Source organism: Bufo gargarizans, chromosome 3 (genome assembly GCF_014858855.1).
Source record: "Bufo gargarizans isolate SCDJY-AF-19 chromosome 3, ASM1485885v1, whole genome shotgun sequence".
Taxonomy (NCBI): Eukaryota; Metazoa; Chordata; class Amphibia; order Anura; family Bufonidae; genus Bufo; species Bufo gargarizans.
In genome coordinates, this window is record NC_058082.1 from 471,913,239 (window position 1) to 471,941,158 (window position 27,920).

General features: G+C 45.1%; 1 protein-coding gene across 1 annotated transcript; it reads right to left on the reverse strand.

Annotated features, from left to right (window-relative positions):
* Positions 1–606: 606 nt before the first annotated feature.
* PIGA (phosphatidylinositol glycan anchor biosynthesis class A) lies at positions 607–25,238 on the reverse strand. The gene is made up of 6 exons (XM_044286753.1): positions 25,201–25,238; positions 19,597–20,333; positions 15,518–15,650; positions 6,750–6,882; positions 5,278–5,484; positions 607–4,924 (listed from the first exon to the last, which is right to left on the reverse strand). The coding sequence occupies exons 2-6, from the start codon at positions 20,288–20,290 to the stop codon at positions 4,628–4,630; spliced, it is 1,464 nt and encodes a 487-aa protein (XP_044142688.1). The 5' UTR covers positions 20,291–20,333; positions 25,201–25,238; the 3' UTR covers positions 607–4,627.
* Between the last annotated feature and the right edge of the window lie 2,682 nt (positions 25,239–27,920).

Genomic DNA, 27,920 nt, shown 5'->3' on the forward strand with positions numbered 1-27,920 from the left:
CCCATAGACATCTATGCTTTTAGTTTTTTGCACCGCTTGAAAAAAGAAAAGAAAAAAATGCAGATGATAACGTGGCTTAAATTTTTAATGGTGTTTTTGTATGTTTTTAACCAATGGATTTATTTTCAGGCTGCTTCACATATGAAATGATAATATGGGGGGTACATAATTTGCCATTTGCTTAATAAATGGCAAAAAAAAAAATAAAAAATTTAAATGCTGCGGGGTGTTACAGTACACAGGATGTGTGCCTACACAGTTGGACACTGTCAGCTTTGACCGGTAAGTGTCAACTTGTGGTGAGACATGTCCCCTCAGGAGGGAGTATAGTAAGGCTACTTTCACACTAGCATTTTTTGTGGATTCGTCATGGATCTGCAAAAACACTTCCGTTCTGATAATACAACCGCATGCATCATCATGAACGGATCTGGTTGTATTATGTCTTTTATAGCCATGACGGATCCGTCTTGAACACCACTGAAAGTCAATGGGAGACGGATCCGCTGCAGCGTATTGGTGTCCGCCTCCAGAGGGGAATGGAGACTGATCGGAGGCAAACTGATGCATTCTGAGCAGATCCTTTTCCAGTCAGAATGCATTAGGGAAAAACTGATCCGTTTTGGACCGCTTGTGAGAGCCCTGAACGGATCGCACAAACGGAAAGTCGAAACGCCAGTGTGAAAGTAGCCTAACAGCTATGAATTTATACATACTCTCTTCCAGGAGGAAGATCAGAGGAAAAGCACAACGAGGAGTTCTAAGAAAACCAACAGGGATTATTTTCCGTATATTAAATATGTAGGAGGAAAAAAAACTGGATAATAGTACCACATCTATAATATAAGACATTGTTTGTGATATTACTGTGCATTTGTATTAATATAGTCTCCTTTCTGTAAACTATATAGATTTTAAGACTTAGATTTAACTACAGCCTCAGATTTATGAAGTCAATACCTAGATAAAAAAATAAAAATAAATGCAGATGCCATTTATCAATAAATATTCATGTATTCTGAATACGGAACAATATACCATATATCTTGTACAGATCCCATAAAGATTAAAACAGTGCAAACAGTAATATAATACACATGGCATGTACACATATATCCTTGGTATAAAGATGGCTTTCATCATTTCAGAGATCACTAGTAAGAGGAGCACATTATAAAAGGGTAACACGCTATACGCAGACATTTGGTTACAAGCAGAATGTAAGTAATAGGAGTGTAAGGAGCTTGAACCATTAGACGTTCTCCATTAGTAACGCAAATTTCTGTCAAAAAGCCCTAAACATAGGTTGTCATTCCAACCAATGTGATACAGTGCAGTAAGAGGGTCCTTTCCTTACATAACCCAAAAGACTGGAGTGGAGCATATATTATGGCAGAGCAGCAAATATTTGGTGCCAAGAACAGGATATGATCTCATTAGCAAGTCTAACCCTATTTGAAAATGTGTTTCGCCATTCAGGAATTGAGGTATTTCCAGTAAATCACCTGCATGTATGTATAATCTTGCATTTTTGTGTTGGGGAAACATCCTTTCACACTGCAAAGGCCCAGGCAAACACACTGAGACATAATGGAAGCTGCGCTGTGATAGACAGGAGGAGCCTCCCATTAACAGCTGAATAAAAAGTATCTGCAGGTCACAAATGCTTAAATGGTCACTGACTTTTCATACAACTTTGAATAAATCAATAGTACAAGCTACAATAAAACTTTGTAATATAGCTTATCAAAGAAGAATGTATTGTTCTCGAGCTGCACCCCCCCCTCTTTCCTAACCTAAATTTGTATCTGAAATGTCTTCTTAATCAGTCTCACGAGGGAACAGCTCACAGAGGTATCAGATTATGTGCGTCAATAAAAGTCTATGGAGCAGGGAGGGGGAGGAGACAGGGGAAACACCAAAGAGACTGCTACAGACAGTTTCTATGGCAGCCCAAGTGCTTTATTTACATCCATAAAGGTAAGTACTTCTCTAGAATGTCCTCACTCATCCTGGTGCTGTTTCTGAGTAAGAGAATGTCATAAAGCAGATTCTCATCTACTTTCTGTGTGCAATGTATGAGAGCTAGTCCCCACCAAACACCAGATCTGGGAGAACGGCAAACTAAATGTCAAGCATACAGATGAGAAACTGCTAAAAAATGCCAGATACAATCATATAATGGCACTGTACTTCGGATTAATAAAAAGTTTGTTGAAAAATTAGGTACACTTTTGGCCGGACATGTAAAGGAAAGATTATTTACCTGCTTTCCTGTCCTGGCTCCCAGCATCTCCTCCCTCGCTGTAAGCATCCGGTTGGACATCACCGCAGCTGATCATTGGCCAAGGCGGAGACCAGATCCCCTTGCATCATATGACCATTTATCATTAAGTAAGGGGAGACGGTCACCGCCGTGGCCAGTGATTGGCAGCAGTGATGTAAAACCGGATGTTTACATGGAGGGTGTCCATGGAGATATGAAGGAAGTGCCAAGAAGCAGGTAAGTCATCTTTACTTTACTGGTCCGGGCGAATGGGGAGATTTGCCAAAAACTCCCCCATTCTTTTACAAACCCTTTAAGGATTTCATCTTACTGGCACTTTAAAATTCTCACTGCACGTAAAAACATGACCATATGAATACAGTTATGTGAACAGCTCTATTGGCCAATATTGGCCTCTCAGTATGGCATAAATTTATCAACTTTTCGGAAGTGAAAAAAAAAAAAGACAGTTTTGAGACATTTAAAGCTGACTGAGCTAGTCTCTGTTCTAGGCAACAGCAGAACCAGCATTTGACAGAAATGAACATCCCCTGATGGACTCCATTGACTATAAATGGATCTGTTTAGTTTCCATAAGGGAGTTCAGCATTTTAATTGACAAAACAGTACAGCATTGCTGTGGTACATTGTCCACATCATTTAACGGCATCTAAGGTGGAGGATCCTAACCCGCTCAGGATTAAAACGCTGTGGATCTTGAATATATAGATATCCATCCATGTATAGTGCAAGTTATGTACAGGTTGTGGCCAAAAGTTTTAAGAATTATACATTTTGGTTTTCACAAGGTTTGCCGCTTCAGTTTTTATGGTTGCAGTTTGCATTAACTCTAGACTGTTACGAAGAGTGATCAAAAGAATTGAAATGAATTGCAAAGTCATTCCTAGCCATGAAACGGCAGGCATGTGTGAGAGCATCTGCATGCACAGTGAGGTGAAGGCTTCTGGAGGATGGCCTAGTATCAGGAGGGGCAGCAAAGAAGCCACTTCTCTCCAAGAAAAAAACATCAGGGACAGACTGATGTTCTGCAGGAAGTACAGGGAATTGACTGCAGAGTACTGGGGTAAAGTTATTTTCTCTAATGAAGCCCCCTTAAGACTGTTTGGGACTAGGGCTGCAGTAAATGATTATTTTAGCAATCCAGTATTCTACCGATTATTTTTACGATTAATTGAGTACTCTAATAAGAAAAAATGAATTAATAGACTGTTTTCCTTTATAAAAACTCATCAGACCCCCTGCCATCATTCCCCAACACCCTTCATTCCCCCCTGTGCGATTAGCTCAAGTGAATCAGTTCCACCAAATGCCATCAGCTCCACTATCCCCCAGTGCCTTCAGCTCTCTCCCGGCGGGTGACCACGGAGCGGTAAGTAATAGCAAGCGCTTCACTCCCGCTCCGTGGTCACATGACACAAACGAATACTTGATGCAAAAAATTTGCATTGAGAATTTTTTTGTGTAGAATTACTTGATTCAATCGAGTAATCGTTTCAGCCCTATTTGGGACCTCTGGAAAAATGATTGCCCGGAGAAGACAAGGCGAGTGCTGCCATAAGTCCTGTGCCATGCCAAGAGTAAAGCATCCTGAGACCATTCTCATCCTATTGAGTGGGCTCATTCTCAATTTTGCTTAAAAACACTTAAAAATAAAGAATGGGATCAATACATCCTCCAAGAGCAACAATCCAGGAGCAATTTGGTGAAAAATGCTTTTTCCAGCATGATGGAGCACCATGTCACAAGGCAAAAGTGAGAGCCAAGTGGCTCGGTAAACAAAACATTGACATTTTGGGACTATGGTCAAGAAACTCCTCAAGTCTCAATCCCATTGAGAACATGTGGTCAATCTTCAAAAAAGAGGGTGGATAAACAAACAAAAACATAGAAACTTTGATATACTGCAAGCACTGATTAGGCAAGAATGGGTTGTCTTCAGTCAGGATTTGGCCAAGAAGCTGATATCAAGCAGGCCAGGGCGAACTGCAGAAGTTTTGAAAAAGAAGGGTCACACTGGAAATCTTGAGTCTTTCCATAAACTTGATAGATTTGTCAATAAAAGCTAAAAAAGTTATTATACTGTACTTCAGTATACAATATAAACATCTGACAAAAAGACCCAAAAACACAGAAGCAGTAAATGTTGTGAAAACCAAAGTTTGTGTCAGTCTCAAAACTTTTAGCCATGACTGTACAAGACAATCTCAGACAGGAGGTTTGGAGTGCTTGAAGTCAAATGCGCAAAAGAAGACATGACATGTACACTAATTAGAAAGGTGTAGGCAGCATTGATCCTTGAAAAATAGTAAAAAAGATGTAATAAAAATAGAGTAATACAGGTTATCTCCCAGGAGACTCTCCAGGACCATCAGTGGTGTTTCCATGAGGAGTTTTCCCTTTTTTCCTGGGTTTTTCAGTGCAGTATAGTCGTGACCAAGCTGTTTTAGGACCTGTAGCATCCACAGCAATGTCAATCAAGTAGTCTGGGGTTGTCCATCGTAGAAAAACTAGAATCAAGAAACTAATTACTGCAAAGAGGGCAAAGATTGAGCCCGTGACAACACCACAATGGTTTACCAGCCGCTCGAGCCTTTCGCTCATCGGTAAAACAGTCTCTTTAGCAACACGATCGTATACCTAGGGAAAAATAATATCATGTAAAGGCTTGAATAAATAAAATGGGCATTTATACAGGGAACCAAATCCGTATCGTTATACATTATTATATTTTGGGATTCTGCAATAACAAAAATTAAAATACAAGTCATACCCCGTCCACGTCATCTGCGTATTGACACAACGCCTATAGTACAGAGCAAAGTCAAAATTTTCTTTATGTAAAGAGTGTATATCATCAAAGGGGATTTCTGGGATTTTAATATTGATGACTTATTCTCAGGAACACATATATATATATATATATATATATATATATATATATATATATATATATATATAAAGTACAATATGGCTATCAAATCTGAACTTACCCTTTCAGTTCTCTCGGCAACATTCCTCCACGTATAAAAAGGTTTAACAGTATTGTGAATAGTTTCGGGGCTCGGTAACGTTCCTGTCCGTAACTTGTCGATAGCTTTCTCTAAACCAGCGCACAGAGACTTCACAGAGGGCTCACACAGGATAATGAAATTGTCAGGAAGAACTTCAGGGATCCCTCCCACTCTAGTGGTCACCACCTGTAATATGAATATGCAGAATTATACAGAGGAAACGCAGCCTTAACTGAAAAGTTCCCATTGCTTTTCTGTGTATGGCCGACCTCAGCCTTACACCAATAAGATTGCATGGCCAACATGTTACCCCAACATCCCCATAAGCAAACATGTTAAATGTGCATGTTCACTTTAGTGGGGGGGATAAGGATTTGGCAAACTTCTCTCCCAGCAGCTTCTCGCTCCTGACAGAACAAACGGATCAAGCGTGTTGAATTCAATGCGCTTTTCTCCCCTGGTATCTGTGGAGGGGCCACATACACATTAAAGGGGTTTTCTGGGATTTTAATAATCGATGACCTATCGCAGCCTTCCCTCGTTTGTTTACCTGCTCGCCGTTGACATCGCAGCAGTGAGCAGGACTAACTACAAGCCGCCCCATTCACTTCTATGGGACGGCTCTGTCGTATACCCTTGAATAGGTATGAGCCGTCCCATTTAAATGAATGGGACGCCTTGTAGTTACTCCTGCTCACTGCTGCGATGTTGATGGCAAGCAGGTAAACAATGAGGGAAGGCTGCGCTCGCACGGAACGTGACCTTATCTTCAACCAGCTGATCTGATATTGATGACTTATAGTGAGGACAGGTCATCAATATTAAAATCCTGGAAAACCCCTTCAAACTGTCAACTAGTATCAAACTTTTGTGTGAAGGTAGCAATAGACAGATATCACAATTTGCCCCAAGACAGTAAATGCTATAAAAATAAATCATCCTATTCTCCGCTGTTTCTCCCCTGCCACTCTCCGCACAGTAGCTTCAGTCCTTCTTCCGGTGTTTGTATGCAAGGCTGCAGTGGTGATATATACAGGTATATGGCACGTGACTGCTGCAGGCAATCACTAGCCTGAGGAGTCTTATACTGTATACCTCTGATGCCAGCGATTGGTCTTGTATAGCTCAAGCCACTGCTGCAGCCTGTGCACAAACACCGCAAGGAGGTCCACACACGCTGTGCTGAGAACAGCAGAGAGGAAAAAGAGGAGTATACGATGACGATTTGTTATTCAACCCCCTTTAATTTGTCCTTTAACAATTCAGCCCCCAAAGTTTAGCTTATGGTGATATCTCAAACAAGATAACCAGTAGATAAAGCACTAGTAACACAATGGGTTGTGCCAAATGACAATCTGTGCTCTGCTACATCTGCATTTAAGGTGTGACTGGGTACCAGAAGATTGTCCTACTAATACACTATAAAATAGTGAAAGCTTCCAGGAGGATACCTGTAGTCCACAGCTAGCTGCCTCCACAATTGCCATGCAGAAGGCCTCAGTGAGGGATGTATTCAGGAAGATCTCTCCTTCAACCAGGACGTTCCTCACCTCGTGATGTTCTAGGGCACCTAGGAGCCGGACTCTACAAGAAATGAACGAACGGAAATTACTTTATGTTGCCTTAATATCTATGACTATAGAGTTGAAATCCTTAGTTTTTCTAGCCTGTTAAATTGAATGCATTAGACTAGAAGATCCATAAGAAATATTAGGCATGATCCTCCACATTTGTTTGCACAGTCAGGTCCATAAATATTGGGACATCGACACAATTGTAACATTTTGGGCTCTATACACCACCACAATGGATATGAAATGAAACGAACAAGATGTGCTTTAACTGCAGACTGACAGCTTAAATTTGAGGGTATTTATATTCAAATCAGGTGAACGGTGTAGGAATTACAACAGTTTGCATATGTGCCTCCCACTTGTTAAGGAAACAAAAGTAATGGGACAATTGGCTTCTCAGCTGTTCCATGGCCAGGTGTGTGTTATTCCCTCATTATCCCAATTACAATGAGCAGATAAAAGGTCCAGAGTTCATTTCAAGTGTGCTATTTGCATTTGGAATCTGTTGCTGTCATCTCTCAAGATGAGATCCAAAGAGCTGTCACTATCAGTGAAGCTAGCCATCATTAGGCTGAAAAAACAAAACAAACCCATCAGAGAGATAGCAAAAACATTAGGCGTGGCCAAAACAACTGTTTGGAACATTCTTAAAAAGAAGGAACGCACCGGTGAGCTCAGCAACACCAAAAGACCCGGAAGACCACGGAAAACAACTGTGGTGGATGACTGCAGAATTCTTTCCCTGGTGAAGAAAACACCCTTCACAATAGTTGGCCAGATCAAGAACACTCTCCAGGACAGTGGTTCTCAACCTTTCTAAAGCCGTGACCCCTTAATACAGTTCCTCATGTTGTGGTGACCCCCAACCATTACATTTTTTTCCTTGCTACATCATACCTAATTTTGCAACTGTTATGAATTGTAATGTAAATATCTGATATGTCCCCCCAATCATCATCATGTGCCAGTATAAAGTCGTCGTCCCCCCATCATCATCATGTGCCAGTATTAAGTCCCCCCCATCATCATCATCATGTGCCAGTATTAAGTCCCCCCATCATCATCATGTGCCAGTATTAAGTCGCCCCCCCAAACATGTGCCAGTATAAAGTCGCCCTCCCCCAATCATCATCATGTGCCAGTATAAAGTCCCCCTGCCCATCATCATCATGTGCCAGCCAGTATTAAGTCCCCCCCATCATCATGTGCCAGCCAGTATTAAGTCCCCCCCATCATCATGTGCCAGCCAGTATTAAGTCCCCCCCCATCATTATGTGCCAGCCAGTATTAAGCCCCCCCCCCATCATCATCATGTGCCAGCCAGTATTAAGTCCCCCCCCCATTATCATCATGTGCCAGCCAGTATAAAGTCCCCCCCCCATTATCATCATGTGCCAGTCAGTATTAAGTCCCCCCCATCATGATCATGTGCCAGCCAGTATTAAGTCCCCCCCCCATTATCATCATGTGCCAGCCAGTATTAAGTCCCCCCCATCATCATCATGTGCCAGCCAGTATTAAGTCCCCCCCCCATTATCATCATGTGCCAGCCAGTATTAAGTCCCCCCCCCATTATCATCATGTGCCAGCCAGTATTAAGTCACCCCCCATCATCATCATGTGCCAGTATTGTAATAAAATAAAATAAAACACTTATACTTACCTCAGTGTCAGCGATGCGATGCAGGCCTCTTCTGGCCTGTGTCCCGCGCTGTAAGGCTCAGGCGGCGTGATGACGTCATCCCGCCGCCTGCGCCGGCCTCTGATAGGCTGCCGGCCTAGTGCGCCGGCAGCCTATCAGAGGAAGGGGAGGGGACACATCTCTCCCTCCCCTGCACCGCCGCAGCACAGGCAGATTACAAGGGAGATGAGCGCAATGGAAGCGCTCATCTCCCTGTGCTTGGCGGCGGCGGCTCACTTGGGGGCATTTTAGTTGGGGGGGGCACAGCATGATGTAGGGGGGGCCGTGGCCCCCTCTGGCCTCCCCCTGGCGACGCCACTGCTCACGAGGTAGGGTAGTATAACACTACACAGGCGCCCCACAATAGGAAGCCTCAGGCGACCCCCCGGAAAGGGCCGATCGACCCCCAAAGGAGTCGCGACCCCTAGGTTGAGAACCGCTACTCTAGGAGGTAGGTGTATGTGTGTCAAAGTCAACAATCACGAGAAGACTTCACCAGAGTGAATACAGAGGGTTCACCACAAGATGTAAACCATTGGTGAGCCTCAAAAACAGGAAGGCCAGATTAGAGTTTGCCAAACGACATCTAAAAAAGCCTTCACAGTTCTGGAACAACATCCTATGGACAGATGAGACCAAGATCAACTTGTACCAGAGTGATGGGAAGAGAAGAGTATGGAGAAGGAAAGGAACTTCTCATGATCCTAAGCATACCACCTCATCAGTGAAGCATGGTGGTGGTAGTGTCATGGCGGGGCATGTATGGCTGCCAATGGAACTGGTTCTCTGGTATTTATTGATGATGTGACTGCTGACAAAAGCAGCAGGATGAATTCTGAAGTGTTTCGGGCAGTATTATCTGCTCATTCAGCCAAATGCTTCAGAACTCATTGGACGGCGCTTCACAGGGCAGATGGACAATGACCCAAAGCATACTGCAAAAGCAACCAAAGAGTTTTTTAAGGGAAAGAAGTGGAATGTTCTGCAATGGACAAGTCAATCACCTGACCTGAATCCGATTGAGCATGCATTTCACTTGCTGAAGACAAAACTGAAGGGAAAATGCCCCAAGAACAAGAAGGACCTGAAGACAGTTGCAGTAGAGGCCTGGCAGAGCATCACCAGGGATGGAACCCAGCGTCTGGTGATGTCTATGCGTTCCAGACTTCAGGCTGTAATTGACTGCAAAGGATTTGCAACCAAGTATTAAAAAGTGAAAGTTTGATTTATGATTATTATTCTGTCCCATTACATTTGGTCCCTTAACAAGTGGGAGGCACATATGCAAACTGTTGTAATTCCTACACCGTTCACCCCATTTGGATGTAAATACCCTCAAATTAAAGCTGACAGTCTGCGGTTGAAGCACATCTTGTTCGTTTCATTTCAAATCCATTGCGGTGGTGTATAGAGGTAAAAATCTTAGAATTGTGTTGATGTCCCAATATTTATGAACTTGACAGGACACCTAGAAAATGAAAGCCTATATTACAATATGGCAATCCTGGAGGATCTTAAAGGTTCCATACTTTATATACGGATGCTACACAGAGTTTTTTGTTGTTTGTTTTGGGTCCGGCGGCGCTGTTGTTGTTTGTTTTGGGTCCGGCGGCGCTGATTGGATGTTGTCGAAGTGTTCACTATGCCTGCTACACAAAAGTGTGTACCATTTGTGCAATTAAAAAATTGAAATGAGTCAGATAGTGGACAAGAAGTTTCTGTAGTGCATCGGTGATGTTGATGTTGTCGGAGGAGGGCTCCTGTAGAGGGTTCTGGAAGGTCAAGACAGACAGATGTATGCCAAGATCGCCGTATAAGAGCTACTGTATCTCAAAGGACAACCACAGCATCACATACTGGTTTTGCAGTAGTCCCTGCAGTGACTGCTCTGGCAACAAGAAACCGTTTACTTCAGGCCACATGCACAGCGTTTAAATCTGTTTTGTGGTCCGCAAATGGCATATCCACAAAATACAGATGCGGTCCACGTTGCATTCTCACTTTTTGACTTCAATGGGACTGCATTTTGCAGACCAGTACAGGGCATGTTCTATCTTTTTGCAGAAAGGACTAACGGATGCAGAAAGCAAACTGATTATCCATGCAGTTTACACATTTGTATGTCTGTTCCGCAAAAAGATAACCCAATAAAAACAATGGTCTGATATTGATGACCTATTCCGGGCATAGGCCATTAATATCAAAATCCTGGAAAACACCTTTAAATCCGAATTTAGGTGCCACTCGCACAGAAAGAGAACATTTTCAGCAGAAGGAAATCTTGATGTTCACGTTGTTGTGGAATCATATATATGAAATGTATACTTGCTTGTATTATAACTAACAGTCTGCTTGACAAAATGCCCCCTGAAGCAGCAGCCAACTCCCTTATTAATCCCTTACTAATCCCTTTATGATATTGCTGACTTTTGCTAAGTATGGTGTGATACGTGACAGGAAGGTGACTCTGACACCACCTCCTCACTAAAAGATTGTTGGATATGTACACATGGCCCAGTAAATGCTAGAGCTATGCCTTATTTAGCTGTACCCCTAACCTTCCAAGAGTTAAAAGATTTGGCAGGATCAGCTGTCTTCCCTTCTAGTATAAATGAGGTTAATTCCAAAGATGGCAACAGGAAAGCTTCCCTAATGGTGGTAGCATGGGATGGGTTCCCATGGCTAATGATAAACAGAACCGGACCCTCAGCGGAGTATAGCAATATGCCCTGGAATGACTATATGTGGAGCAATGTATCCTGCTTTCCAAATTGGACCCACTGTCACTGTCTGCAGGTACAGACCCAAGGTATGGTTTTTAGTTCCCACAACAAATCAGGCTGTAATGATTCCAACCCGGACAGTCCAGTACAGTGCATTGGTATATATGCTGGAGCAAGTGGTGATCTGGCCTGCTCTTGCCGCAGCATAAGTGACCTGGTAACAGGAATAACTAGTAACACCACAGAGGGTCAAAAAGAGGGTCAAGAACTAGCAGAAGGTGTCGTATTAGCCCACTTAATCACTTGTTTGTTCAATAGTACAGTGGTCTCCGTGCCAGAAAACATATACCTGGTATGTGGACACAGGGCATATAAATGGCTCCCTCCGGATTTCAATGGTTTATGTACAATTGCTAGGCTCACACCAGCCACTTTTACACTGCCCCATGGAAATTTAAATGTCAATACTATCCCCAAACACACCTTATATAAAAGAGCTGCAGATAGCACTCCTAGACCAAATGGAAAACCCCATCTTGTGGAAATGAGTGGTGCCAACAAGTTCTTTAGTACTCTGTTCATCTATCCTATGATTATGCAAACGTATGACAAACTAGTAATGGCTACTGACTACTTAGATGATCAGATTTGGGAGATTATAAAACTAATGAACACATCTAATATTGTCCAGAATCAGCTCATCATAGTCACTAATCAACACACTTTAGTATTAGACTATTTGACTGCGAAGGATGGAGGGATGTGTCAGGTAGTAGGTACTGCATGCTGCCATTATATCGATCCACAAGATAATCTACAAGTGAAAGCAGGTTTGGAAAAGATGAGTGAGATACGTGATAAATGGCTAGAGGCTCATAGTGCAGATAAATCAACATGGTGGTCCGACACTTTCTCATTCCTTAATCCCAGTAACTGGTTCAAGGGAATTAGTGGATGGCTGATGGGAATAATTCAGGGGATAGTACAAATAGCCCTAATATTGTTGATAAGCTACATATTGATCAAAGTTGTTGTTTCTTGCATTAACCGCATCACCAAGAGGAAGAAGACTGCTGAAGAACCCATACTGCTCCTCTATGAACAAATGGCTAGTACCGCAATAGATGTAGATGTGATCCCTTCCTTCCCGACACCCCCACCTTCTCCATCTCCCGCTGATGAAGCTCTTCCACCCAAGACTGAAGATCCAAGACATGAGAATTAGGGACAAATGAATCCCAGGGTATTACCAGAAGTCCGCTTAACCGGGAACTTATCCACAAGGGATAGGTTGTCGCCACGGTCGGTGAAGAGGATACGAATGGTGTTCACTGTGGATTCGCTAGGTTTAGGGAAAGTCTACAAACAAGTCTACAAGGGGGGACTTTTGTGGAATCATATATATGAAATGTATACTTGCTTGTATTATAACTAACAGTCTGCTTGACAAAATGGCCCCTGAAGCAGCAGCCAACACCCTTATTAATCCCTTACTAATCACTTTATGATATTGATGACTTTCGCTAAGTATGGTGCGATACGTGACCATTGGACTTTAGTAATGTGACAATGAGATCAATTAGCTGAGTCATAAAGTTCCCCTTCTCTGCTATAAAAACCCCATGTAACGCAAGTAATAAACGGAACATCTAGCATTGACTTCTCTGTGACAGTCTGTGTGTGATTTCTCTCGGCGTACGTATGCCTACTATTTGACACCATTCGGAGCAGTGCATCAACCTAGCCTGACTATTGGGTCAGAACCAGAACCTTATCAACGTGATAAGTCCTGAACGCTGTTCTGCATTTTGTTGTTTTCCTCTCATATGGAGAATGGATCATAATGTTCCACAATTCTCCATCTGTTAGGCCTCGGTCTTGGATAGAAACTTCTCTGAAGCCGGCTGCACATCTTCCTGTCGCTGTAGATATTGTAATGCTGCATTGTAGGAACGGCGTGTGGTGGAGTTTTTATTTATTTTTTTATATTTGCTCTCTTCTGAGGGAAGATTCCTCCATGTGCAGATGCCTCTTAAAGGCGTTATCCCATGATTAAAGGGGTTGTCTCACTTCAGCAAATAGCATTTATCATGTATAGAAAGTTAATACAAAGGCACCTACTAATGTATTGCGATTGTCCATGTTGCCCGCTTTGCTGGCTGGAGTCATTTTTCCATCACATTATACACTGCTGATTCCCTTGGTTATGACCACCCTGCAATCCAGCAATAGTGGTCGTGCTTGCACACTATAGGAAAAAAGCACTAGCCTATATGCAGTCCCACTGTCACAGCCATTAGAATGGCTGGTGCTTTTTTTCTATTGTGTACAAGCACGACCACCGCTGATGGGTTGCAGGGTGGTCGTAACCATGGAAACAAGCAGTGTACAATGTGATGGAAAAATTCATCCAAGCAGCAAAGAAAGCAATATGGACAATCACAATACATTAGTAAGTGCCTTGTATTAACTTTATCTATCTAATAAATGCCATTTGCTGAAGTGAGAAAACCCCTTTAATGTAAAAAAATAAAATAATAATCAGACTTCATATAGGACATGATAATATCTAACAAAAGCTAGAACCAGCCCTGTACCTCACATGGATCCAGAGATCTCCGCATTCATTATATTGATAGATTTCTATTAAGCAGGCAGCTCACAGGGAGTGTCCTTTCTGCTGCAGCTCTGTCCCTATAAGGCTGAGTTCACACCTCAAGAATAGGCAGTTCTATGGGGGTGCCGGCCGGGTGTATTGCGGATCTGCAATACACTACGGATGTGTGAATGGAACAGCTTAGGAGGCAGCTGAAGGATGAAACAGCATGTGCGGCCATCTGAGCGAGATGGAGAAGTGAAGAAAAGAACAAACAGCAGGTGGCGCTATACAGATACATTTTATTGAATAACTCAGTGGCTATGCAAAATTTTTAATAACATGCAATTACAAAAGTAAACTGCTGAATATTTCTTGTGGGACAACCCCTTTAATGAATTAGGCTTATCACTAGAACATCGTGCACCAAAAATGCTAATCTACGCTAGCCAGGGGCTGGTGCAGACTTGAGCTATAAGCCTCCTCACACTAAGCCCTGCACCTTCTCAAAGTCACACATTATGGTGCAAATAAGAGTCATGATTTGAGACTTTAACGCCACAAAAGTGCCATTAAAGTATTAATAAATCTCCCCCATAAATCTCACACAGTGCGCTGTCCACATCTGTATGTCTGTTCTGTGGCCCTGCAAAAAAAATAAAAAATAATAAAACATGTCCTATTCTTGTTCGCTTTACGGACAAGGATGAGACTGCTCTATAGAGGCCAGGACGTTCCATTCTGCAAATGTTTTGCGGATCTGCAATTTGCGAACCGCAATACAAGCTACAGTCGTGTGCATAAGCCCTTAATATATTTTCTAGGACAGCTCAACATCTCGGCCCATTCTCTCATCCAGCCGGTTTAGGTCCCATTCACACGACAGTGTCAGTTTTGCAGACTGCAAAACATGGGCACCGGACGCATCCATTGTGGAATGGACTCATTGACTTCAATGTGTCTGTAATCTACAAGATGTGGCCAAGGATAGGACATGTATTATGTTTCGCGGCACAGACCCGGAAGTCTTCACAAAACAAACGCAGCTGTGACGCAGTTGTGTGAATGTTGCCTTACTCCGATAAAGCCCGGCTTCACATGGCCCTAATAGAATCACTTTTTAGGGTTGATATTTCAGTTGAAACCTCGACCATCCGTTTTTTTTTTTTACTGAACCAACATTAGATTATTATCGAATCTGACTTCTAGTGATTTTCTTCTTTGGTTTTCTGTTTTTACTTGATTCTTCCTGACAATGATCCACTGAGATGGGGACGTCTACACCTCACGTTATTACAGGGACAGATTAAAGGGGTTGTCAAGCTTTAAATTAATGTTCAACATCCCCCGCTCCCCTCCAGACCTGTGGAGGAAAGGATACTTACCTGCTACCCACTGCTGGGTTCTAGCTACTTCGGTTCACTGCTTGTCAACGTCTGGACTGGACAGGGGTCACATGTGCCGCTGCAGCCAATGGCTGGCTGAAGTGGCGACTTATCCCCCAAGCGGCAGATGACTCAGTGACTTCCTTCCGGTGGGGGGGGGCACACCCCACTGGGATCAGGTAAGTACCCTTTCCTCCAAAGGTCTGTCTGGGAGGAGGGGGGCTGGTGAAAACCACGTTTAAAGGTACACGTTGCCTTACCTGTCATGGAGCTGGTATCTTTCCCTTACTTCTTCTAAAATAATTCTCTTGGGTCCTTCTCCTCCGATGAGGAAGTGCAGATCAGGGTATTTCTGACACATTTCGGGAATGATACCGCCAAGCAGGTCCACACCTTAAAGAGAGAAAAACAGAACATAAATTGTGAGGAAAAGCCTATCCCCCTTAAGCAGAGTGTCCGCGAAAAGCCAAGTTGGGAATAACCTGCCGTAAGCGCCAGCTCGGAGATGTGGATTTACAGGAATCTGTTGTTTCTGTAACTCCCATAGCAATGAGCGGGGTCTACCCAGACAGCATAGATAGTAATGCAAACAGTGCAGCCGGTATGGAAGTTGTGAAAACAGCTGATCGCCGGCCAATTGGAGGTTTCCACAAATCAGGCCACTCAGGGCCGACGCTTACTGGGAGTAATTCCCATCATGGCCATGATAACAATGATAAGAACGTATGTTGGAAGGAAGGTTGGCTCATTGCGATTCAGCATGGTGCATGTGGAAGGCAAGATTAATCAGTCAATTCAATTCCGCCAAGGAGTTAAATCAAAGGAGCTAAAAAAAAAAAAAAAACTCTTTCAAGTTTTTTTTGTTGTGGTTATAACCCAATCTAAAACATGGAGCACAACCAATACAGCAGATGTTACACTTCACAAAGGTGTTGTAATCCAATTTCCTTGGACTCCTGAATAGTAGTTATGCTTGGTTATGCCATGAGGGTTTTTTGCCTTCCTCAGGATCACCTTTGCACAACAGGCTGAACTGGACGGATGTCTTTTTACAGCCTTACAAACTATGGTTACTACGTTACCTCTCGAACCACACCTATCCCACAATCAGCAGAGTCACTCAACCAAACACGTAGATTAAAACTGTAAAATAATGTTAAAGGGAACCTGTCACCATGGGGGAAGATTCAGTATAAGGCTACTTTCACATCTGCGTTAGTTGCGGATCCGTCGGATATCTGAACAAAAAAAAAAAAAAAAAAAAAAAAAAGGATCCGTTTTGACTTACACTGAAAGTCAATGGGAGGCGGATCAGTTTTTAATTGCACCATATTGTGTCAGTGAAAACGGATCCGTCCCCATTGACTTACATTGTAAGTCAGGATGGATCCGTTTGGCTCCGCACAGTCAGGCGGACATCAAAAAAACAGCGGAAGCAACGTTTTGGTGTCCGCCTCCAGAGCGGAATGGAGGCTGAAAGGAGGCAAACTGATGCATTCTGAGCGGATCCTTATCCCTTCAGAATGCATTGGGGCTGAACTGATCCGTTTTGGGCCGCTTGTGAGAGCCCTGAAACGGATCTCACAGACGGACCCAGAAACGTCAGTGTGAAAGAAGCCTTACCTGTATATCATTCATTAAAATTCCTGCTCATTCTGGGCTTTGAAGTCCTGGAGGCGGTCCCATCAGTGATTGACAGCCTGCCCTGTATGACTGTGTATACAGAGATAGCTGTCAATCACTGATAGGACCGCCTGCTGGACCTCAAAGCCCAGAATTAGTAGGAATTGAGATTAAAGGGGTTGTACAAGTTATATTTATTAATGACCTATCCTCAGGATAGGTCATCAACATCAGATCAGCTGGGGTCCAACACCCGGCACCCCCGCCGATCAGCTGTTTGAAGAAAAGGCGCGTGCAGTGTCAGCGCCACCTCCTCTTCACTGTTTACCTTCTCGCCGTTGCATCTGCAGCGGTGAGCAGGTGTAATTACACCCAAGCCGTCCTATTTATTTCAATGGTACGGATCGCTCCTATACAAGTGTATGGGAACGATCGGTACCATTGAAATGAATGGGACGGCTTGGGTGTAATTACACCTGCTCACCGCTGCAGATGCAACGGCGAGAAGGTAAACAGTGAAGAGGAGGTGGCGCTGACACTGCACGCGCCTTTTCTTCAAACAGCTGATCGGCGGGGGTGCCGGGTGTTGGACCCCAGCTGATCTGATGTTGATGACCTATCCTGAGGATAGGTCATCAATAAATATAACTTGGACAACCCTTTTAATGAAAACTAATTTTACTGAATCTTTTCCCATAAAATTACACACCAATCTGCTCAGCTCCTCCTGCTCTATAACATGCTGCTCAGACACCATGTTTAACGTGACAGGTTCCCTTTTAAAAAAAATTAAGCTACTCTTACGAGAGTTGCTGAACTGTTCAAACACCTCCTTGAAGAGGTGAGGTCCAAGTAGAGAGGTTACATAGTTACAACAGATGAAAAAAAGACCTTAAAGTTCAACCAAGGGATGGGTGGGGTTGCAAATTTTAGAAAAAAAATAAATAAAATGGAGTAGGACCCAGATTTCTACACATTTTCAGAAGCTTTAACGTCATTAACTTTTAAGAAATCATCTCAGCTCTTTTGAAAACAGTTCACGTCCACCGTTCCTGTGGTGACCACGTCCTGAGGAAGTCTTTTCCACAGATTCACAGTTCTTACAGTAAAGAACCCTTAACACCTGTGGAGACTGAACTTTTTCTTCTCCAGTCGGAGCAGTGCCCCATGTCTTTTCAGGAGATTTACATCGAACAGTTTTTCACCGTATTTTTTTGTATGGCCCATTTATATAGGTTAATCATGTCCCCCTTAGAAGTCTCTTCTCAAAACTAAATACATTTCAATCTTTTAATCTTTCCTCATAACCAAGACCTTCCTTGCCCCTTGTTAGTTTAGTTGCTCTACTTTTTACTTTTTCCAGCTCCAGGGCATCCTTTCTTTGGAGTGGCGCCCAGAAGCTTTGTACAGTGGTAGTATTAGATCCCTGTCCCTTGAGTCCATGCCTCGTCTAATGCATGACAATATCCTGGTAGCTTGAGAAGTAGCCGATTGTATGCTGTTATTTAATCTACGATCTACAAGTACACCCAAATCCCTCTCCATCATAAGGGATGGCATAAACTGTATTTTTCATTTTATAAGACACATATTTCCCCCCCAAAAGTGGAGGTAAAATGGCAGTGCTTCTTATAAAGCAAATACTAATGAGCATTTCCATTATGGACGTGCTCATTTGTATGCAGGAGGTGTGGGGAGTGGCAAGTGTAGTGCTGCTAGTGCTGACTGTACTCACCACTCCCTGGTCTTCTTCTGTGAGCTTCACTGTGTCCCTTACCCTCACAGCGTCAGGACGTAGTGCATGTAGATGTGCACTATGACCTGGCCCTGTGCAATGTCTGGTCTGGTTCATCACAGGGCCAACAAAATACCAGGAAGCGATGAGCGCAGTAAGAGCTCGACGTCCGGAGAGGAAAACTCATTTATTTTATATCCAATGATGATTTGTGGTCTGAGCAGAGGTCTGATACGGGTGGGGGTGGTCTGAGCAGAGGTCTGACACAGGTGGGGGTGGTCTGAGCAGAGGTCTGACACAGGTGGGGGTGGTCTGAGCAGAGGTCTGACACAGGTGGGGGTGGTCTGAGCAGAGGTCTGACACAGGTGGGGGTGGTCTGAGCAGAGGTCTGACACAGGTGGGGGTGGTCTGAGCAGAGGTCTGACACAGGTGGGGGTGGTCTGAGCAGAGGTCTGATACAGGTGGGGGTGGTCTGAGCAGAGGTCTGATCTGAGGTCTTATACAGATGGGGGGGTCTGATAGAGATTGGGGGTCTGATCTGCGGTCTGATACAGATGGGGGGTTCTAATCTGAGGTGTGAAAGACTGGGGTCTGATAAAGATTGGGGGACTGATTTGACTTCTGATGAAGATGGAGGAATTTGATTTGGGGGTCTAATTTTAGGTCTGATAAAGATTGGGGGTCTGATCTGAGGTCTGATGGAAAACTTTCTGAATTTTCTCCTCTAAAACCAAGGTGCGTCTCATAAAGCGAAAAATACAGTACCTAGAATAGGTAGTCACTTACTGACCATTGGGAATCCCATTGATAGGACCCTCTTAGAATAAAGAGTCTACAGTGCTGGTCAAGCGCTGTGACTCCATAGTGTTTCACTTCGTAGTGCCACTCCCAACCATAGAAGTCTTCGTCCAGTCCACGCGAGTGAACTAATTATTTTTTCTAAGAAACCTTTACCAGAAAATGATGAGAGTGGTTGTTTACCTTTTCTGTAAACGAGTCTGCTGACCACGACAATGGTGATTTTAGGACCTCTCTCTTTCTCTAGGTCTGGAGTGAAGTCTGTGGGGTCGACAGCATTTGGAATCACAGAGACAATCTCCGGATCCAGAGCTGCTCGGAGCACAGTGTTTTCTTTGCTGGTGTACGACACGCAGATGATGTGGTTTGTATCACACAGAGACACTGTAAGAAGTTTGTTGGTGAGGACGGAGCTCACGTCTGCAAATCCAAAGAGAGAATGGTCTGTAAAGACCGTATAGAGTCCCAAAGTCTTGGCGTGAAAGAGGGCATCGTGGGCCATAGCAGAAAAAGAGCTGTGTGAATGGACAACAGAGACTTGTTCCCTTACAAATATATACCTGAGGAGAGGTAGGCTGTGCAACAACGTAGTCGCTGTAGACTGGTTATACATGACTTTTAAAGGTAAGTAATACACCTTCAGACCATTGGTGAGGTAGCGGATTCCTTTTCTGTCCCCATAAGCATGGGTGACAATTATAACCTTGTGTCCTCTATCGATCAGGCACTGTGAGAGCTGATAAATGTGACTTTCCACCCCACCCGTGTTTGGGTAAAAAAAGTCAGAGACCATACAAATGCTGTGAGTCCTTGGAGGAGTGGGTGCAGCCTCTGTAGTCTGTACGGAGTCCCTCTGTGAGCAGGGTCTGTGAAGCATGGTAAAGACCGGTGGTGGAGAGCGCCCCGCTCACTGGGCGGATCTACGGGAAGATAGACAAAATATAAATCAACAGGTACCAGTCACTCATACAATACTACCGCTTCATGTCCTGAAATTAATGGGATACTATAGATCTGATAGAGGATCACGATAAGGTAGGGCGCAGCTCTGCAGAAAGAATGTAGACTTATATATACCGTTCAGGGCGTGATCGGTGACGGCGTGTGTGGGCATCACTGTGGGTTCCTTAGAACCTTTGAAATCTTAAATAGATGAGATTGGCACATCACATCCCTGCACCCTGCCACCTTCTGCAGGTAGGCATCCAACACAGAGAGGCTGGCGCCGACAGAGAGCGACGTAAGAAGAGAGCGCAGCGTCTGCCAGTCTTTAGCAGCTTCAGTGGGCGCTCCCTCTGCCTGGCAGGAGCGTTCCCTCTGCCTGGCAGGAGCGACTGTTCCCATCAGGACAGATGGAGCAGGAACAGTGGAAGGGCCCAGACGCCAGGGACTATTTTTTTTTAGCTACTATAGCAACTGGTTTTGTAAGGCTCTAATTTACATACATATTTATATAAGATAATTACTTAAAAAGTCAATGGGGGAGCAGCTCTATAGTAGTGAGCTCTCTCAGCGAGGGTTGGGGGGGGGGGGGGGGGGTCGGTAGTCAGCGCTTACCGCTCACACAGGCATCGCTCCCAGCGGCTGGGAGTACAGTGGATGAGCTCACCGACAGCGCTGGTCACCGAGCAGGAAGAAAGGAGAGATTTATTTCTATATTAATACATATTTAATCTATAATAACTGTATTGCCGCATGTCATACATTTTGCCACTATGGATCTAGTCTAGGCAAATCCCCCACAAAATCCCTGTGTTAAGCCTCACTCGCACGTCAGTGTGCCATACGTGTTCACCGCGGACAGCACGCGCTCCCCTTTATTTTAATGTTTGTATTCACACATCAGTTGTTACCCCGGTCAGTGGGTCAGTGCTTTTAGCACGGATCCAGCCAGAGTCCAGACCATTAGTCTATGGGTCACAGATCATTCGGAAGAGATGCTTTGAAAATAATTTTTCAGCTGTGCAGGGTCAGTGAAACATGGAAAGCAAAAAACGGACATGCAGACCCAACACGGATCCATCACGGAGGCATCACTGACCACTTTCTCACGGATTTAAATGGGTTGTCCGAGTTATATGTATATATGTTAATGTGGCTTATAACATTCTTAGAGACACATTTGTAATTTACTTATTATGCCGTGTTTCTGCGCGGCCGATGCGGGTCACGTGACCCCCGATGTCATCCACCAGACTCCTGTGGTGACGTTTCGTGTACAGGCTTATTCCTGCCTTAGGGAGTGGCCCGGCTCCGTACACGAAACGTCAGAGCCTGTGTGCCCGCCTCCCTCTCTCTCACCTGGCTGCCGGCCCGCTCCTGTGAGGCATCGCGCATGCGCGATCCCTACCAGTGACGGCAGCAGTGGGAAATCATTTCTGCAGTAAGACACAGCCGATCCCCTGCCATCAAAGCCACCCCCAACGACCAGACAAAAGTAAATCTATGCCCATCAGTGAATAGAACCAGAACTGAGGTGAAACTACAAGCCCCAGCATGCACTGGCACAGAATGGCGGGAGTCGTAGTCCCTATACCTTATCTGCAGGAGTTGCAGCAGCCGATCCTAGAGCTGGGAACCAATGATCCTTGGCCTTCAGTGATCAGTCACATGACCTGAGGGAGGGCCGTTTGGTAGGACGCTTGGTGTAGATAAATGGAGGAGTGACGCGTTCATGCAGCAGAGCTGTGTGTGTCGTGACTGCAGTACTGGTGTGTGTGAGTGTGCGCATTAGGTTGCTGATGCCTGCAGAGCTGGTTTTGTAAGGTGTTCAGCAAATCTGTGTGTGTCACGTGTGAAAGAAGCCTGTGTGTAGTGGTTATGTAAGCAGTGCCGTGTGTGTAATGTGTGCAGCATATCTTTGTCTAGTTTTGTAGCAGAGCTGTGTGTGTAATCTGTACAGCAAATCCATGTGTAGTGTTTTTATAGCAGTGTGCAATGCATGCAGCAAATCTATATGTAGTGGTGATGTAGCAGGCCTGTGTATGTACAACAATTGTATGCATAGTGGTTGTGTAGCAGAGACGTTTGTAACTGTGTAGTAGAGCTGTGTGTGTAATGTGTGCATTATATATATATATATATATATATATATATATATATGTGTGTAGTGTTGTCTGTGTGCAGTGCTGATTGCATGCATGTGTTTGTGTAGCAGAGCTGTGTGTGTAATGTGTGCACCTATTGCATGTATAGTGGTTGTGTGTAACATGTGCAGCAAATCTGTGTAGTGGTTGTGTAGCAGAGCTGTATGTGTGCTACGAATCTATATATAGTGGTTGTGTTGCAAGGCTGTGTATGTGTGCGTGCAGTGCTGATAATGCATGCATGCGTTTGTGTAGCAGAGCTGCGTGTGTAATGCGCGCAGCAGATCTGTGTAGTGGATGTGTAGCAGCACTGTGTGTGATGCTTTGGCAACCACTGTAAATGGTGTAAAATAAGATAAGAATCCAGGTTCACCTGCATTATATGTTATTTCTAGGAGCTCATTCACACAACCATATGGTCGCTATTTCCCGTGTTGCGGACTGCAAATAGCGGTCTGCAATATACACAGACACCGGCTGTGTGAATCCCTTTTTTACGGATGCAGACCCGTTGACTTGAATGGGTCTGCGATCCACAAAATACGCCAAAAGATAAAACATACGCTATGTTTTGACGTATCTTGTACATCACGGAGCAATTCAAGTAATTGCATCTCCATCCGTGACATGCCGTCCACATGTGTGGTGACCATGTTTTGCGGACCACTACTTGGGTTCTGCAATACAGACACCACAGCCATACGTTTGTGTGAATGAGCCCTTAGGATGGGTTCACATCACAAGTTTGTCCTCTATTTAACCCCTTCCAGGCCAGAGCTATACGGATCCGTCCAGACTTTACATTGAAAGTCAATGGGGGACGGATCCGTGTGAAATTGAGCCATATTGTGTCAACTTCAAACGGATCCGTCCCTATTGACTTACATTGTAAGTCTGGACGGATCCGTTTGCCTCCGCACGGCCAGGCGGACATCCGAACGCTGGTTCAGGTGTCTGCCTGCTGAACGGAGCGGAGGCCAAACGGTGCCAGACTGAGGCATTCTGAGCGGATCCGCATCCACTCAGAATGCAATAGGGCAGTACGGCTCCGTTCGGGACCGCTTGTGAGAGCCTTTAAACGGAACTCACAAGCGGAGCCCCGAACGCTAGTGTGAAAGTAGCCTAAATCTGTGGCGGAATAAATGTACTCTATGCGCAAATCACAGGCGCTCCGGGGCCCTCTGAACTCATGCTGGCTTTTTTTTTTTTTTGTCTCTTAGATATCCTACGTGGAGTTTCCTGGAAACAGGTGACAGTAGAGATGGCGGCACTTCCCCAGGGTTGTCAGCCAGTAATCTGAGGAAGTGCCTGGGAATGTGAATTAACAGAGCGCGCCACAGTTAGAGGACATGATCCGCCGCTTTGGGGATCGCTGTCACTATGGCAGAGGTGAGGTGCTGGATTATACAAGGCAGTTTCCGTATTCGCCAGGCTGGCTTTGTAGATAATTGGGCCATAATCACAATAAGATTTATTTGCTCTGCTGTTAATAGATAATCCTTTCCAATAAACTTGCTGAATAACAGCTCTGATCTGCCATGTACGCGTTATGGATGACGTAACGTTATGTGCGCCCACGGACCGCCGGGGAAGGACATCGGGGCTCTTACTAAAAGCTTCACAAGCTGTGGATTTCTTACAAAACCTAAGCAAATAAAAAAAATTGAAAGTCCAAATAATGGGACCCTTCACTGTACCCCAAAATGTAGCGGCAGGTCAAGCATGCGCACTCCCGCCCCATTCACCTCTATGGGGGTCCCGCAGACAGCAGAGTACAGCGCTCACATATTTCAGGAACTCCCATAGAGATGAATAGAGCAGCAGTTCATGATCAGTGGTGGTCCCAGCAGTAGGACCCCCACCGATCTAACAGTTATTCCCTATCCTGTGGACAGAGGATAACCTCTAACATCCCGGATACCTCCACGTCGGTTTTAAAGTAACCATACCCCTATGGCGGGTAGGGTTCCCCCCAAACATAACCATACCTTCCTTATCAAAGTCTTTCTTCCTGTCATCCTGGGAAAGGCTTTGTTTTATTTGAAGATTAGGTTTTCGGTGCACTGTGGGCAGAGCCACTCCATTCGGTGCAACCCCCCTCTTGCTCTTTTTGAGTGACAGTCCCTGAGATTTCAGAGCAGATGGTGATGAGGCAAGGAATGCCAGGTGCACCAAACAGCCTGCTCCGCCCACAGTGCACCAAACAGCCTGCTCCGCCCACAGTGCACCAAAAATCTTAGCTGCATAAAAATAAAAGGTATTTTTCCATTCCACTGATTTTCCCCTTTTGGCCACATTGACTGTTGCTGGACTAGCACCAGGACTACAAAGACTGAGGCATGTAAGGCAGGGCACTCATACGGACGGACGGTCTGTGAGTTGTCAGACTCCAGTCACATCCATGTACATACAAGCTAGAGGAGCAGCTTCTTATAACAACCAATCAGGTGGCTGCTTTCATTAGCTAAGGAACCTGTGAGAAGTGAGAGCTGCGCTGTGATTGGTTGCTCCGGGTAACAGCACTGGCTTTGCTTCAGTCACTATGACAGGTCCCCCAGCACATGCCCGACCACACATTTCCCGGACCGCGGCTATGAAACAAGGAAACAGCGGCAGAAACCGCACACAGGTCAGCGCTTCCTGGTGCCGACATTACACGATACAATACTGTACCCCTGTCCTGACAGCAGCGCTTCCTTACCGGCTCCTCAGCACCGCGGCTCCGTCATCTGCTATTTCCTACTAGTGGACTGTAGGACCTGTGGTGACGTCATGCCCACGTGACCAGGCTTTCCTGTGGGAGGAGCAATGCTGGAGAGTTCGCTGGATGGCAGGTTGTGGTCCTGGAGCATCTGAGCAGCGGGCCAAAGACTGGGGGTCCGAGTGCACTGGGAATGCAGAGCTGTGCAAGGGGGTGGGGGCGCTGGATGCAATGCTCTGCAGAGACTATGGTGTCTGAGTAAACTGGGCTTCTGTGCTCTGCTTGATCTAGTACGCTGGTACACTGGGATTTGATGATCTGCAGGGACTGGGGACTCTGGGTGTACTGGGATATGATGATCTGCAGTGAATGAGGAATCTGGGTGTACTGGGATAAAATGATCATCAGGTACTGGGGACTCTGGGTGTACTGGGATATAATGATCTGCAGGGACTAGGTGTACTGGGATATGATGATCTGCAGGGACTGAGGACTCTGGGTGTACTGGGATATGATGATCTGCAGGGACTGGGGACTCTGGGTGTACTGGGATATGATGATCTGCAGGGACTGGGGACTCTGGATGTACTGGGATATGATGATCTGCAGGGACTGGGGACTCTGGGTGTACTGGTATATAATGATCTGCAGGGACTGGGGACTCTGGGTGTACTGGGATATGATGTTCTGCAGGGACTGGAGACTCTGGGTGTACTGGGATATGATGATCTGCAGGGACACTGGGTGTACTGACATGCTCTATGTAACATGAGTGCACTGGGCTGTGATGCTCTGCAAGGAACTGGACACATTGGGATGCAGTACTCTGCAGAGAGGTGGGGGTGCATCCTCAGGAGGCCACTGAGTGCCCTTTAGGACCCCCACAGATTAAATGGTAGCACTGTGTCCTCTTAAAGAAGACCTGTCCCCTCTCCTGACATGCATGTTCTAGTAACTACTTGCATTCCCCATGTAATAACAATTCTGGAGCATCTATCCTTATGACTCTATGTTGTGCTATTCCTGTATTATTCCTACTAGAAATTTACAAATAAATTGCCGGCAGTCAGTAAAGGTACTGCTGGGTGTTACCAGTAGCAGGTGTGCCTGACTCAATCAGTGCTGCCGGTGTCAGACTGTGCAGGGACACACTCCTCCCCGACTGGTAACACCTATCTGGACCTTTACTGCAAGCTGCTGACCATTCATTCATAACTTCTAGTAGAAATAACAAAGGAATGGCACAACATACAGACATAAGAATAGAGGCTCCACAATTACACGGGGTGTCGCCCAAAAATTTAAAGGGATTCTGTCACCAGTTTTTGACCCCCCCACATTCAAAAATATGGTTATGTTCATGGTGCCCTTGTGATTCCTAATGTGGTCTTATAAGCTAAATCTGTGTGCTCATTTAGCGTAAAAAACGTTTTATCTAACCTGTCATTCATCAGATTAAGGTGCCCAGGAGGACGCTCATGTCTCCAAGATGCCGCCCGCCGCCGTTCGTGCCCAGCTCCTCCTTTGCTTTCATCAGCGATGTGCCCAGCTCCTCCTTTGCTTTCATCAGCGATGTGCCCAGCTCCTCCTATGCTGTCATCAGCGCCGCCTTAGAATCCTTTTCAATGCCTCTGGCTCTCCCTCACTCCCCCCTCCTTCTTCTCTAAGATCCCGCGCGTGCGCACAGGCCTGTGCCTGATGCGCCCGTGCGGACTTCTACATTCAGCTCCATTGAGCGAAGTGCGCATGCGCCGGCACTTCGCTCAACCTCCCGATGCCTTCCGGCTCAGGCGGCGCAATGATAATGACGTCATCGCACCACCTGAGCCGGCCTCTAATAGGCTGCAGGCATTAGTGCCTGCGGCCTATCAGAAGAACAGGGGAGGGACATGCCTCTGCTCCGCCGCAGCACACTCATCTGTATCGCTGTCCTGAGGACGGCGATACAAATGAATATGGAGATGAGCACTTCCACAATGGAAGCGCCAATCTCCTACTGCCCCCCACCGCCGCCGGCAACTAGAAGCAGGAACACGCCTGTGGTGATCGGCGGTGCGGCCCTGAGGGATAAAAAAATAATATTATTTACTGGTTCTAGGGGGGGTCCAGACCCACTGGACCACCTCTGTCGGTGCGCCACTGGATGGATGCCAGCTGGCTAAAACAGAACCTGTCAAAGCAGAAGTTCTTCTGGTTGGGGGGCGGCGCCTGACAGAAAAGTGACAACTTGCACATCTGACACCTCCATCCCTGGGAAGCACAAACCATGTACACAGCTTGGGGGTAGTTGATGATGGGAGGAATCAGATATCAGCCATTGTTAAATCCTCATACTTCTACCTGAGAAACCATGTAAGAATTGGCGCTCTTTCACACGAGAGTGACGGATTAGGTCAGTCTGCGTTCAGTGAAACTCACAGCATTTTGCAAGCAAGTTCAGTCAGTTTTGTCTGTGATCGCGTTCAGTTTTTTTCTGCATGGGTGCAATGCGTATTAATGCGTTTTTCACGCGCGTGATAAAAAACTGAAGGTTTACAAACAACATCTCTTAGTAACCATCAGTGAAAAACGCGTCGCACCCGCACTTGCTTGCTGGCTGCCCAGAAAATGGAGAATAATTTAAAAGAGTAACTAACTTTTACCCTAACCCCCTAAAAAAATATTTTTCTAATATACTTTATTAATTTTCTATTTTTACCATACTTTTTCATCTGGTGCGC